This window comes from Tursiops truncatus, chromosome 13 (genome assembly GCF_011762595.2).
Source record: "Tursiops truncatus isolate mTurTru1 chromosome 13, mTurTru1.mat.Y, whole genome shotgun sequence".
Classification (NCBI taxonomy): Eukaryota; Metazoa; Chordata; class Mammalia; order Artiodactyla; family Delphinidae; genus Tursiops; species Tursiops truncatus.
In genome coordinates this window covers 69,703,942-69,719,892 of record NC_047046.1, presented here as the reverse complement: position 1 = coordinate 69,719,892, position 15,951 = coordinate 69,703,942, and the positions used below count along the sequence as shown (strand labels likewise).

General features: G+C 37.3%; 1 protein-coding gene and 1 pseudogene across 28 annotated transcripts in view; both read left to right on the top strand.

Moving 5' to 3' along the window:
* The window catches only part of TCF4 (transcription factor 4), a 360,920-nt gene that overhangs the window by 290,986 nt on the left and 53,983 nt on the right, over window positions 1-15,951 (top strand). For all 28 annotated transcript variants that reach the window (XM_073790764.1, XM_019937094.3, XM_019937089.3 and 25 more), the window contains 2 exons: window positions 11,853-11,958; window positions 15,579-15,712. In XM_073790764.1, the coding sequence (XP_073646865.1) occupies window positions 11,853-11,958; window positions 15,579-15,712 (240 nt within the window). The remainder of the gene's footprint in view (window positions 1-11,852; window positions 11,959-15,578; window positions 15,713-15,951) is intronic.
* On the top strand, window positions 12,381-12,554 carry LOC117307779 (U2 spliceosomal RNA; annotated as a pseudogene).

Genomic DNA, 15,951 nt, shown 5'->3' with positions numbered 1-15,951 from the left:
AAGTAACTTATTTATAAAAGGTTTCATTTCTTGGAAAGGAATCAAAGGGGCATTCTTACTGTAATTTTTATTGTTAAAGAAGTTACTATTGTTTATATTTATTTATACCTTTGTTATTCCAGAAAAATATTTGAAATAGCCAGTAGCAGAGCTTTAAACTGTATATCTTTAAAATTAAGAAGAACTAGATCGCATGCAAAAGTGTCTGGAATTTAAATATTAGAGAAAGTCAACTGAATTGTATTTTAAATGTGCTTGAAGATATGACCTATTTATTGTTGGTCACTTGGTCTTCTATTGCCCAGTCTTTGAGGTTTTTTTAAATAACCCTAGCCTAATGGAATAATTTCCTTTACATTTCCTTTGCATAAACATTTAGTACAAACTATACTCACTTTCATACATTTTCTAGTTGATTGTTATACGTCTGAAATCTCCCAGCTAGCTTCTAATGAAAATTCTGGCCTCCTATTTTATTTATTTATTTATTTTTATGTACCAAAGCATCTAGAAGCTCTGCTGTGAGTTAAGGCAGTGAAACATTGCTGGTTGATTTTACCTGAAAGTTTGCCCTGGGTATGGGGGAGGGGCAGGTGTCTGAAGGGATAAAGAGAGGTGGCTGATTGGACAGAGAGGTTGACAATTTGCATACTTCTTTTTTTTTCATTTCACTCTGTGCCACAGAGTTATACATTTGGTAATTATTTCATGCTTTTGTTTTTAGTTGAAAGTACTTAGCGCCATACGTTTTGACAGAAAAAAAGATCATTTGTACTTCTTTCAGCTTTGTGAAAGGGAGGATGGGATAATAGTTATACAGTGTACCATGGCAGTGATTCCTGTTCAAAACTTTACCAGATTGGAAACTCAATGTTCTTAACAATTCTCTTGGTAAGTAGAAGATGAAGGCATCTGTTTGAAGCACCCAGTGTTAAGTTTGATGCTTCGAAGACCAGCCTAGAATTCATCTTTAGCTGTACTCAACGTTAGTAGATATCATTTACTAATATGAAAAATTGATCTCCAGATTCTTTAGACCATAGGTGATTTGGAAGGATATTCTTATCAAGTGCTAACAACTCTGATCTGGGATTTGCAGTGAAAAGACCAAGGTTAAACAACAGGATCCTACTGTATAGCACAGGGAACTATATTCAATATCCTGTGATAAACCATAATAGAAAAGAATATGAAAAAGAATATATATATATGCATAACTGAGTCACTTTGCTGTACAGCAGAAATTAACACAACATTGTAAATCAACTATATTTCAGTAAAATAAAAAAAATTTTTTTTTAAATTTCACACAATAATATATGAACAACAGCAAAGAAAAACGACCTAGGTTATAACCTTTCTCGTGCTGTCCTAGAGTCATTTGACTACTGGGAAGAGAAGGTGCTCTCCCAGCTTCTGTCTCCTAATGTATAAGATGGGTGAGAGAGTTGACCACTTGGGTAGGCGATCAATCTTAAAGTGATTATTAAATAATGTAATGGATGTAGAAAGTCTTTGTAATTCAAAATACTTTGAAAATATCAACTTTTTATGATGATTAATCATAGAATTTCACCAAATTTCCTTTTATACAATTAAGTTCAAGGTCAAAGAAGGTGTACAGCCGTCTGGGCTGTACAAACACAGCCCTAAAGACACTGGGATTGGAGGAATAGGAATGGCACATTTAGGGTTGCACAAGGTCAAACTATAAAGTAATCAGCATTTTTCTCTGGTGCTGCTTTCCCTTCTGGTAAAGCCCTCTCTGTACCCTCATCCCCTCTTCACTTCCCTCTCATTCTTAAAAATTAGTTCCTGGGAAAAGATTAGAGACCTTGTCACATCAAAGTGTAATAACTGCTAACAGACTATACAAGCATTTCCCAAGATGGGGGATGATTGCAGGTGTGTTGAAAAGTGGGTTTGTGACGTGGAATTATTTCCAGGGAGGTAGACTTGTACCTCCTGTAGTATTGTACATTGACTAAGGTCTGCTGCAATGGTATTAATTTGTTTACCCCAATAGTGACCAAACTTATTTGAGCTTAGATCCCTTTTTAAAAATCACACCTATTAACATCCAGTGAAGGATGTGAGCTCTAGTCCTAAGGCATCAACCTATGACCTTAGGTTCAAAGGGAAAAGGGCGGGAAATGGTCCTCTTTAGAACCCTTACATATGGATCGTTAGAGGTAATTGCCTCCACTTCCGAAAGGCAGCTCAGCCCTAAAACACATCAAGACGTGAAATGTACTCAAATCTATTTTGGCAGAACCAATGAATGTTTATCTTTCTCTGCTTTATGATGTTATTCTTAGTTTGACTTGTGTCTTGTGTGCAGTGCGTTTATTCATTCATTCATGTGTGCATTTAGTAACTACTGGGGCCTATTCTGTGCCAGGTACCATACACACACACACACACACACACACACACACACACACACAAAATGCACATTTTTTCATAACACTTTTTTAAACTTTATTGTTTTTGTGATGGACCATCCTCAGCAGGCCTTCTTAGCCTTCAGCAGAGTATAGAAGAAACAACAATAATCAACATCAGAATAAACCTAAAATTAATTTTCCTCTTTCTTGTGGAATCATATAATTTGTTTTCATCCTGAAAACGTGCTGCCCTCATTCAATTGATGAAACCATGTCATCAGAGGTCACAAAGCTATTTATTGGCAGATATAACTAACAGGATTTTGATGTTCCAATACCTCCTCATGACCCCATAGTTATCACGTAAAAAAAAAAAGCAAACGGTAGTGAAAGAGGAAAATATAGTATTGAGATGGGAGCTGATCCATTAGAAATAATTGATAGTCATGAATTTGATGTGACAGCTGAGATAGAGATATGAAATAATTTAGTTACATCTGTTTATGATTGAAGATAACTAGAAATAATAAATCACATTTTTCTTAACATTACCTTTAATTTCTAATGAACATTCAATAAATAAAAGCTTGGAAACAACTTAGGTGTTCAAAACATATTAAAGACATGTGATGGGCTTAATATCTACAGTCTTTTATCTGTGCTGATCCTAAGCCTGGTCAGGAAGCCGGTTCCCCTGTGAATAAGTAACATAAGGAATGTAACCAGGAAGAAGTCAGGTTTCACCTGGACCAAATTTTACGCAATTAAGTAAAGTATTCCAAGAGATCTTTAGCCAGGTGTAACTTAATCAATTTAAGGCCTTCTCAGGGAGGGCCAGGGTGCTCAGAACGCTGGTAGTGGGCATTCCCGTGATACACCACATTGACAGTAATAGCAAACATACAGTATCTGCTCCGTCAGTGCCAAGAGCAAGAGCAATGCAGGTGTCAAAATAAAAAGATGTATTCGGAGCCAGAGGCTGGTACACATAGACAGGACTGTAGTCACACTTCACATGAATGCCTTAAGTAATAGTGTGGTGGGGTTTTTTTCATCAATTTAGCATATTGGGCTTCCCTGGTGGCGCAGTGGTTAAGGATACACCTGTCAGTGCAGGGGACATGGGTTCGATCCCTAGTCCGGGAAGATCCCACATGCAGTGGAGCAGCTAAGCCCATGCGCCACAACTACTGAGCCTGCACTCTAGAGCCCGTGGGCCACAACTACTGAACCCGTGCTCCACAACTACTGAAGCCCACGTGCCTAGAGCCCGTGCTCCACGAGAGAACCCACTACAATGAGAAGCCCACACACTGCACCGAAGAGTAGCCCCCGCTCACTGCAACCAGAGAAAAGCCCGCACGCAGCAACGAAGACCCAACTCAGCCAAAAATAAAATAAATAAAATAAAATATTTATTTTTAAAAAAATAAATAAAAGATGGGCAGAGATTTCTATTAAAAAAAACAAGTTTAGTGTGTTGGTATTTAGTCACCACTAAACCCCAGTGTAACTCTCAGCAGATTCTCTGCCTCTGTCTGTTTTTAGTACTGTCAAACAAGAGAATCAGGTCCTGCTGCTACATGGCTCAGCTTCAGGTCTGAAAGACAGATGAACGGTCCTCCTTGTAGTAGTGCACAAGAACTTTCTTTGTGCCCTGCTTACTGAGGTCATCTTGTGTTCTTCTCTTTGGGCCAAACAGCGTTCTCAGCCCCTTGTCTGCTACATGGCCATAGAGTATGTAAAGGGGATCCAGAGTTCTACAAATCTGGGTTTAGCTAGGCGTCTGTGACCACCTTGGAGAGAAGCCCCTTAGCGATCAAGAGATCATGTTAAAGCTCAAACTCGCAAGAAAGATGACATGATTTTGAATGTCAATTTTTCCACTTAACGAGCTATGTGACTTGGAGCAAGTTACTTAATGTGTCTATGCCTCCAAATTCCTTCTATGTGAAACTGGGATGATAAAACAATAGGGTTGGTGTCAGGACAAAATGAGGATATGTAGTTTTGCTGGGATAGTGTCTGGCACGCCCTAAGTAAATTTGGTGTTAGCTATTTTTTTATCACTGGCATCACTTTGTCATGCCAACAGTGACAAGAGCTTGGTCTGACAGATATTGGGACCAGATCCCTTTCCAGTTCTAGAGAGTGTTAAGTTATAATACCATAATAAATGGTTCCTTTTCTTTGTTTTTAACTGTTAACTCCCTGCATATATCACTGAGATGGCTGCATGATAATATGTGAAAACAGCTTAAAATCTCAAACGTTCTATATCTATGATATATCCCAATATCATATGTGTGATACATCTATGATATCATAACAGAGTGAGCCTAATCATACCTACCTTCACTGTTTTGCTGCCTCATGTTTGCAGTGATAACACACTGATACTTGTAAAATACTTGTAAAATAATGGGACACTATGTAGATCTAAATCACAATAATATTGCTATACAATTATTAGTGGTTCTTAGTTGTTTTTTATTTTTAATTAAAGCAAAGTTTTTTTCCTTCCTTGTAAATTTTTAAGCTACACAGACTCTTTTTTAATAGGTTGAAATTTAGAGATTTGAAAAATATACTGCAACTAGCTATATTTAAAAACATATTGCCTTTTAATTTGAAGAAAGGAAAGAACAAGGTAGAACTGTCTGGCCATAAAGAACGTCAGGTTTTTCTGTAGCTCTTGCGGTTAATAATAGGTCCAGCTCCCTTTTTTACTGTGTCATGGCCAAGCCTGCTGCAGGCTGAGTGTGCTGGTCGAAAGTGCATGGGCTGCAGTCTGCCCATCCTGCGTGCTTATGTGCTTCTGATCCGTTATAGATCACTCAGATCTCTGCTGCTCCTTTCTGTTGCTTTCTTTTGGGTCTTTTAATTTCTTTTAATTGAGTTACACAATTTGATAGATAGAGATGCAAAGAAGGGAATTAAAATTCTTACAATTTTACTACTTACCATAGAAAAGGAAATTTCGTGGCTGAGAAGGATAAAATTCTTGGCTGTAATTCACTTGTAGAGTTTAGCTTCAGGTTTAATATACTCATGAACGGATAATCAAAACTCAACTGATATTCGGAAGGGTAGAAAAGTTCTATGTAGTATTTGTCATGGAGTGTTTGGATATATGCTCAAAATGACTTGTGTTCTAAATATATTACATACTCAAGGAATTTCTTTTGGGGGTTCATATTCTTTTTCATTTGTTTTTTGTGATGCACTATGGTAGAGTGAAGACAGGTCATTGCTGTTAGTAGAAATAAAATATGAATATCGTATACATGAATGGTACATTTTATACATGTCTAGATAATTGTGATTTTTTTTTCAGACTACTAATAAAAATAGTTTGAGGAGTAAAACTCTTCTTATTGGGAGCTACTTTGTGGCACTTAGAACTATTTATTTCATTCCTATAAAAGCTTCAAGTGATTGAGATGGAAATAAAAGCTTCACAATTGCAACAGACTATACCTCTGAATTTTTTTTCATGTATAATTAAATATCCATCTATTTGTCAATATACTGCAACATTTATGTGTTATCTCTAAACTTATTTCCTGTTTATGTGATAATAATGCAAAGTGGCCTTTAACCATCATTTGGAAATGAAATAGGATCTTTTTCCATTAGTAAATATTCCTTGACTTGGTAATATATACTGAAAATATACCAGATGATTAATTTTTATTTCTGTAGTTGGTTTTTGTTTTTCTTTGCACTGTTGGGTTGTGTGTTGCCTTCTTTTTAATACTCCTGAGCATTATTCACTGCCTATAAACCTTATGACAACTTATTCAACTCTGTTACTTGTATCTGCTTATTAACCTTTTATGCCATTTTACTACCCGTTGGAATATTTAAGTTATAAAGTTAAAAAAGACTTTAGGAAGTAGAGTGCCAGGAGGACTGGATGAGAAGTCAGGAGCCCTGGGCTCTGTCCAGGCCCTTGGGTAGGCATCACTGCCCTATAGCCATTCTTTTCTCTTACTGTGACCCATGTCCTTCAAACAGTAAGAGTTGAGGTCCAATACGGTTAGTTGCCTGAGTAGTGAGCTGATCCCCCTACAAGTACTTTTCCCCATTAGATGCTGGGAAGCATCAATGCATGTGCCTAGGTTTGTGAACATCAGTGGCACACCATAAACTCTTGGCACTTGAGTGTCTAACTGTCACAGTTTAGAATATTTGTGAAATCTCCCAAGGTGTGAGCTACCAAGTCGGCCTCGCCAGCACTTGGACATCTGAGGCATAATTGTGCTTTGCTATTTTCTACTCATTGTGGAGCACACAGTAACTCTCTTTAAGGATCTGAAAGTCTCCATTACAATGTCTCAGTTATTCTCAACTGGTTCTCTTTGGAAATTATTTATTCAGAGGATACTTGCAGATCACAAAGAGGTAGTAGTGTTAATGAATGTTAAAGGTCTACTGCACAGCCCAGTGGCTATCCCCCGACCCCACTCAGTTACACGCCTCATGATACACCATCTATAACCACTTCTCTTTATCCCCTCCAGAGTTCAGCTTCCCACTTTGGGAAGAAAGTAACCAACATATGTTGGTTTTACTGTCAACATGCCTTATCACATTTTATTTTCTTAAAAGGTAATTATGAGACCCCACAAGAATATTTCTATTAAACCGTGGCCAAAGTACAGCCTTGTGTTCATAGCTAAAATATTTTTTCTTTTTTGCCTCTTAAGATCAAGAAATTGTTTTTTAATGGAAAGAACATAGACTTTGATGACTAGTTCGAATCTTTCCTTTACCACTTGGTGAGTTTTTAACATGGAAAAGTGGGTTAACTTTCCTGAGTCACATTTGTCCAGATAATTAAAATAAAAAAAAATAGCGGCACAACATTAACACAATTATCTGATTTTTTTGCATGCTTAGTAAGTGCCAGGTATTATTCTAGTTGTGTTTATACGCTTTATGCCTTTTAATTCTTACAAGGATTTGGCATACCAGGCACTGTCATTCCCTCTTTACAGGCAGGAATCTGAAGACCAGAGAGGGTAAAGTAACAGGTCCAAGGTTGCCTAGCTCATAAATGATGGAACGGGCACTTAGACCCAGGCCTGTCTGGGCCAGTGCATCTGACCTCTCTGCCGTCCTTCAGCTGTATGAAATAGGAATGATACTATTAATAATGTCCATCTTGTTTGATTTTTATGAGGATTAGAAATAATGTGTATGGAGCTCCTGGCAGAAAAGCTATTCCACAAGAGGCCCTGAACAAATGGTAATCATTGTTATTTTTTAAAAATCTCCATAAGTGAAAGTGACATGCCAAGACAGGTGAAAATGAGCACCTCAAAGGGAAAAGGTAGGATATGCATTCTACTCGCTTCATTTTGTTCGTTGGTTTGTGTGTTGGCTTGGTTTTCTTCTTTTCTAGTAGACAGAGGTTCTGTTTCAAAGAATGTGTCACATTGTTTCTTTGATGATGGAACAAATGATAATCAGAACATTGGTTGGAACAGCTAATGTGCCATAGTAATACATCGCAAATTACAACAAAAATTAAATCTGTAAAATGAGAACTTTTAGAGTTTTTATTCATTCAGGGTTTACTGTTATCTAGAGAGTTTTGTTAAACTCAGAATTTCTGTATTTGTGATTTTGTTTTAAATTCAGGACTGTAGGAGAAAAGATAATGGTGCTAACTTTGAATATTAACTAGCTATTAGTTTTCCATGAAGCTTTTTTTAAAGAATTATTTATTTATTTATTTATTTATTTATTTATTTATCTATTTATTTATTTATTTATTTTTGGCTGCGTTGGGTCTTCGTTGCTGCACCCGGGCTTTCTCTAGTTGCACAGCGAGCGGGGGCTGCTCTCCGTTGTGGTGCGCGGGCTTCTCATTGCGGTGGCTTCTCCTTGTGGAGCATGGACTCTAGGCACGCAAGCTTCAATCCTTGTGGCACGTGGGCTCAGTAGTTGTGGCATGCAGGCTCTAGAGCGCCGGCTCAGTAGTTGTGATGCACGGGCTTCGTTGCTCCGCAGCCTGTGGGATCTTCCCGGACCAGGGATCGAACCTGTGTCCCCAGCATTGGCAGGTGGATTCTTAACCACTGGGCCACCAGGGAAGCCCTTCCATGAAGCTTTTATTAAACAAATAGTTCACTTAAAGGGCTGTAGCCTTTGAGCTTGAGCCAAGTTTCCCCATTTCCAATTTTGCAACAAAAATTTCACACTTCTTTAGTTACTCTCGTGGCAGGAACTGGAATGCCAAAGGTCACCTTGATCTCAGATACCTTATCAGAAAAAAACTAAGTGTAGATTTTTGTTTCCCTTTAGTCTTTCCTCATGTTTCCTTGACAGAGTCACTTCAATACACTACAATACAAGCTGCAGTTTGGGATTCGTATTTCATTTTCCATTGGACTGATTTTCTTGTGTTAGTCATTTGAAGATATCTGGGGTGTTTGTTATTGTTCTGTTAAATTAAAAGCTATTTTCTTTAACAAATGTGTAAGTCATCTTTCTATTTACCTAGGGTATGATAATTAAAATTAAGTGGATGTGAGCTTTTCTTATTGAATTTAGTATGTCTATTAAATACCTTCCTGCAACCCGTACTTTCAAGTCCTTTGAGAGATTGGGAAAATAGTTGACTGAAATAAAATAATGAGGCAGCTTACTGGTCATCCAGGTTACTAAAAATTAAACCATTAAGGATAAACTGAAGTGATCACTCTGTTTTCACAAATATCATCCTATACTTCCACCAAGATTTTTAAAGAAAGTGTAACCATTAAGTAGTAGAAAATAAAGAGTAATTGATAGTTGCCTATCTTGAGCAGTTGCTTTGACCATTCCATTATTGAATTTTCTTATAACTAAAATGTGGGGGACAGGTTTAAGCTAAATCTTTGATTCCTTCTACTTTAAAAAATATAATAGTTCTATGTGATATTTATTTATATCAACGAATATATAGAGCACTTACCTTAAAAATAACTTCCGAATGAGAAAGATGAAGTATATGAATTAAGAGGGAATAACGTTGTACCTGATCAGTTATAATATGAAGAAAATTTATAAAATATACAGAAATTGCCTTTTTTAAGAAGCTATAAACAGTGTTCGATTTGTTAACAAAGGCTTGCACCTCATCTAAAGAATCTTAATTTGGCTACACCAGAAAAACAGAAATTGTGTGGTATGATATAGCCTCAAAACTTTTTTAACCCCATAGATACTCTTTTTCATGCAGGCAGTATTTCTGAATTTGGGTTAAGTGTGCTTATTCTCAGATCTTTGTGCTTGACCATAATTTACAGTCCAAGTAGCCTCCTTATACGAGCAAAATTACCAAAGATTTGTCTTTACCTCCCAAAAGAGGTATCAAATAATTCTACCCAGATCTGGGAAAAAGATGAATCTGGTTAGGTGCCGTCACATGGCATGTATTCGATGTACGTATATAATAATTTAATAATTATACTACATGTTTAAGGGTAATGTAGTAGAATATGTAATTAAAATTATATATTATCCTAAAAGAATTTATTTTGATTGTTTTAAAATAGAAGGTGATTTAATAATGTGGGAGAGTTTATTTTCAGTTTTAGAGTAAATATATTGATTTCTGAAATTTGGGAGTAATACATAGTATATTTAGCTTGTATTAATACCGACTGACCGGGAACCTGTCAGACTAATAGTCTGTAGGTATATTATAGTTGTTTGTGCTCATTCTGTCATTAGAATGAGATGATCTAATTTTCAATTTCCCCTTTCCCTAGAAGGTAATATTTTTTTCATCTTTTAGCCTCATCTCAAGACCTCTAATACATTTAGTAGTATTTTCCAAACTGTTGGGCAGTTGTATAATTCTCAAGGAAATACTGGGTTTTGCTTGATAAACTTAGCGTATTGATTTGCTTTGGGGTTCCTGGCTTACGTTTTATTCTTTATCCCTAAAAGATACGTGAAAAAGTTTTCCCCTTATCGTAAGCCCTGTAGAAATAGAAGCAAGGAGCTGTTTACACATTTAAAGTATGACTAAAATTTAAAAATCAAATGAAATCTAGCCCAGGAAAAATATAGGGCTTAGATTCTTTCATGACTTAGGAAGAATCCTTGTTTTGTAAAGTGTGCAAGGGTTTTTCTGGTTTATTTCTGTTTTGTTCAGTCTCCAGGACCTCCCAATTTCAAGGGCACTCTGGGGCATACGTAGCATTTATTTGATGTATGCATGTGTATGCATATTCTCCCACATCTGTCTCTGTGGCCCTATCCTTTGTGAAATCCTAGACCTTGTATTAGCGCCTAGTTCGTGATTCTTGGTGTTCTGAGAACAATTATATAATTTTTCTCAGGGTGTTTATTCCATGTGCGCTGTGAAAAAAAAAAAAATGGGAGTTATTTTTTGGTAACCCTGCAGTTGCCTTTTTATTGGTGGATTTCTTTTTTCTTTTCCTGTGACCTGTGAATATCACCAGAGGTTCACTGCCAGTTTTGTGAGCCGCCCGCTTCAAATTGGAGGCAGGAAGGTATCCATTTTCATCAAGAGGATGACAGCGTTTCAGTCTCTCCGACCATCTGGAGAGAGGAACTTTTGGAGCAAAAGGGAACGGGGATTAAAAAAAAAATTATATTTAGCAGAAAAGGCAAGGGGGAAACCCAGTGAAAGTTAAACCATACCTTATGAATTTATGCTTTTCTGCTGTGCTGTCTTCTTTAAAGCAAACATAAACAAGAAAATACACAAGCTATTTTTATAAAGGACCGGTTCCCCAAGTCTCCTGAGTATTAATAAACGAATGTAAGTAAATTAGGATTTTGGCAGTTTTTAAGTTTATTGAACATACAAAGATAATAAGAGCTATAAATGAGGGTTTTCCTCCCCCTTCCTGTGTACACACTGATTGTCGGGGGTCTGTGTAGAGCTGGGCTTTTAATGGCCCTTTTCATGCATCTCTACGAAAAGCTAACACTATGGGAATTTAATATTCCAAGATCTGTGTGTCACTTTCTGAGATCTGGAGAGTGCATTCATTTTGTCTGTCTTTTTTTGTCTCTCTGTCTCTCTTTCAATTTTAATTGAAAGGTAGACAAAACGGGAGAAGCTTGAGGCAGGTGTTTCTCTTTTTACCTTTTACATGCTCATGGGCCATTTGTGTTTAAAAAAAAAAAAAGAATGCTTAGGCTCCCAGGACAACCCTATGGGTATTATATAATATATTTACAACCAGACCTAGTTCTCAATATTCTTGCCCATAACCGGAAAATATCACACCTGGTTTTCCATTCACACAAACCTACTCGGCCTTTTTTTTGATTTTCTGTATTCGGAAAGGGGCAGTGTTTCCAGGGTTTGGTCGGATCTAGGATGGACGTGGTAGAAATTTTGCCTTTTGTGCCTGCTTCTTGTAAAGTCATGGACCTTGAGATGCTTTGGTCCAGGCAGCAAGCAAAACTAAACGGGCTCTTGTTCCCCAGGTTTATGCTCCGTCAGCCAGCACTGCCGACTACAATAGGGACTCGCCAGGCTACCCTTCCTCCAAACCAGCAGCCAGCACTTTCCCTAGCTCCTTCTTCATGCAAGGTAAGACACCACCTCTTCCGAGGGGAAATCCACGGGTCTTTTCATGTCATATGTGGGACAGAAGAGTGCTGATCCGTGACTCAAGAAATGGAATAGGAGGCAAGTGTAGAACACTGAAGGTCATGCTCTGTTTTAGGAATTGAATTCATTTAAAATAAATTAATTAAAACTTCACTAAGACTTATTTTTTAAGTGAAAGCCACTTGAGAGATCATGAGTTAAGATTAGACTGGTTTGCTTACTTAGAACAGATTCTTCTTGGGGAATGGTCTTCCACGACTGATCATTTCTGTGTCTTCACTTCCCGAGAAGAGTATGTTTATATGTTTAGAAGAGTGTGTATTTTAAGCATCCCGGATTTAGCCTCCTAGGAACAAATTACCCTCATATATACCTTTATATAAAAATGTTGGACACTTACAATCACTTTTCGGCCTTTTGGCTAAGATCAAGTTTAGTATCTGTTCTTATCAGTAAAAACGTTGGCCACTTATTAACTTATAGGTAAGAACAAGTGTCCCATTTGAAGATGAAGTGACCTATCTAAAGTCAGGAATATTATTTCATTACACAGCAAAAGCTCTATTCCAACATACGGATTGAGGGCCCAAGACCCAACTTTTTTCCCAGAAAAATATAGAAAATTACAGGTTCGTGGTAGATAAGGTATATTTAATCCATTTAATTGTCCAGTGTATTTAATTCAGTGCACATGGATGTGCGTTCCCCGAGCTTATAATCTCACCCCTGGTAATACAGCTCTTTCTGCTGCTTAGAAGAGACCAAGATGGTTGAAATGACAGCAGCTGCTTATGAGAGGAGACCGTCCAGAGGGTGCAGCTAAGGCTCCATTCCCTATACCCCTGGGACACTTATTGTCAAAATGTGATGCTCTTGTTTCCAGGTTAATACTCTGAAATTCAGATGTGGGATTCACCAAGAACCCCTGTATGCAAACTTTACTCTTTTTGCATTGGCAAAGTGCCATGGGATTTCCTTCTTCGTGCTCCTCCCGGAAGGACCATGCCATGGGAAGGGGAGCCACTTGGGGCAGCAAGTCCCAGGGAGGTGACTTGGCATCTCCCTTAGATTACAGTGGACATACCCAAACTCATTCTGTTTCAAAGGGGTTTGTTTCCTTTCGCTTCAGAGTGTTAGCTCTTTTGAGTTGTTAGTTCACATGTGAAATTCCATGGAAAATCTATAAAATTGAATCGAATGGGTCCCTCGGGAATAGAGAGAATTGGTTCCACACGTAATGGAGCTCCTGTTGACCAGGGTCTTTTATCTTTGTGACCTGTCCTCGATGTCCCTTTCTCTCCAGGGGAACAGCAGGTATGTCACTTGGGTGTGTTCTGTGCCATGACAAAAGGTGTATCCCCTTCAGCTATAGGTAGCAGCCACTTGGGCACCAGCGCCTCTCTTTTATGACCAGTCAGAGAGAGTGTGCTACCACTACCGGTGCTTATAGAGATAGCCAGCTCAAGGACTCATCACTCAAAGCTGAATTTCATTGAGAAAATTGACAGAAGGATAGATTTCTTCTGTCTGCCTTCAGGAAGGTCACTTGCTTAAACCGTGCACACTGCAAGGAAAGATCAGGTTGAGTAAAGCAGTAGGCTCTTCTCCGTAGCAGACCACGCAAAACAAACTACGGGGAACGAATTTGCTTTTCTGCATATGAATACCCAAGAAGCAAAAGAAAAAATGTTTTTTGAGTTGACATTTATGATGAGCACAATTAATTTGCACACATCTAATTCTATTCTTTCAAACCCACATTATGCCAAGATCATGGGATGTGATAAATATTAATTTACTGTGAAAAGCATAATTTATGTAAAATGTGTATTTTTGTAAGTCTGCATTGAGTAGAGTGTCTGTGTTAACAAATCCTAAATGTATTTCCTTGTAGGGCATCATGTCAGAATGTTTCAGGAGACTCTTTTTCAATGATAGAGATTCTCAATTTATTTGCCATGCATGTCATCTCTTTGAAATGTCAGTGGTCTTAAACTTCATGTTTGAATTTAAGATGGCATCTGAACTTCCACAATCTCAGAGCTAAATCTGAAGTACATGAATAAGAACTTTTTAAAAAGTCCTATGTTTTTACGTTATGATCACAGAAACAGTACGTCGTGATCCCATTTCACATCAATGTCCTTCAGTAAGGGTCCACAGTGCCCTGAGAATTCAGGTCTTGAAGAAAATACAGTTTAGATGAAAGATATTCAGAGACTGTCAATAGCATATTTTATTTTATTTCTTTTTAGTAGCTTATTTTAAACCCACTATTGTGTGACCTCTTATTTTTAACTTTAGCTTCCACCTTCTCGTTAAAACTCTTTACTTGTCAAAATCACAGACATGATTTTGCTTTCATAGTTCTTAAGACATCTCTGGATTATTCCTTCCTGCCCTGAAACCATTCCAGTTTTCTGAATTCTAACTTCTGGGGTGAAAAACTCAGGGAAAAAAAAGCTTTATGAAATATAGTGTCAGATTTAACTTGCCTATACTGCCTACATTTTCAAAAGGCCTTTATTAAATAACGTGTAAGGTGAAAATACTCTTATTTTCAAGGGAGCAATGCCTGCCATACAATTAACACCTATAGCTGATGGCCTTGTGTATATCTGGCATTTAATCATTTTTGTTAAACTACTGAAGGAAAGAAAACTTGAACTGAGCAGTAACATAGATGCTCTGCTCCCTTAATTTGAGAAACCCAGACCAAACAATAGCAATCTAGTAGTAACTTCGAGGCCAGTAGGTCCAGAGAGTAAAAAAAAATCTGTAGGAATATTTTTAATATGGTGTTAATAAAAGATTAACTTGGTATTAAAAGATACTTCATATAATTTCCATATAATTTTAAACCTCTTTTTAACTCACAGTTTTATAAAATCCAGAGGCTCTCAAAATTGTCCTTACGGTAATATCTACCTTACGACATGTGTGTATCCTTTCAATTGCTACTGAAGGCTTACGATAGCTATTTAACTATATACCAAAATACAAACATTTAAAAGGAAGTCAAAAACTCAGAACTATATACATGAGGTTCCTCTTCCCTACAAACCAGAATGTAATTCCAGCTTTAATTCCATCTACTCTGTGTGTCACAAAAATGAAATCCAATCTGAAATCAGAAATTTTTTTTTCATTATTACTTATTTCTTTATATGCTCTCAAAACTTGTAAGCTTGCCAACCCTGTAATATCTCAAGTGTTTTATTTTCACCCCAAAATTTAGGAACAGTTTAATTTTTTAGTTGGTTTTCATAGAAAAAAAAAAAAAGGGAGACCTCTAAGAAATGTTTTCTTTAGCATTAGCTACCTTGCTGTCTTGACATAGTTCTATGTAGAAATATGTTCTGTTCTTTTACAGTTAAATTTTTACTAAGAACCCTTTAACTCTGTTAAATATTTATATTTGTTTGGCAATATAGAGCCACTTGGGAAAAAATAATGAGACTGTCTTCTGATATAATCAGCTCAGCAACACAAAGATGAATATACAACAGGCAGTCATTTTCCAGGATATGAAAACACCCTACTCTATAAGGCAAGGCTGAGTGCCTCAGAAAAGTCATGGTTTTCTTTGTCCTTTACAGATGGCCATCACAGCAGTGACCCTTGGAGCTCCTCCAGTGGGATGAATCAGCCTGGCTATGGAGGAATGTTGGGCAATTCTTCTCATATTCCACAGTCTAGCAGCTACTGCAGCCTGCATCCACATGAACGTTTGGTAAGGCAGACTCACTTGGTAATGGGGACAACACAGCTTGTTTATTAAATCTCACCCTGCCTTTGCATGCACGTACACGTGGACTCTGTCGACGAATGTAAAACTGGCACGTACCCGTTATTCTTACAGTTGTATTGTTTCTGCAGTCAAAGACATAAACTCAATCAGACCACCTTCCTAAGCCATATTCTCTTTGTCGCTGTCCTTCTGTTTATTGCGTTTTGTTCTGTGCTTTCTTT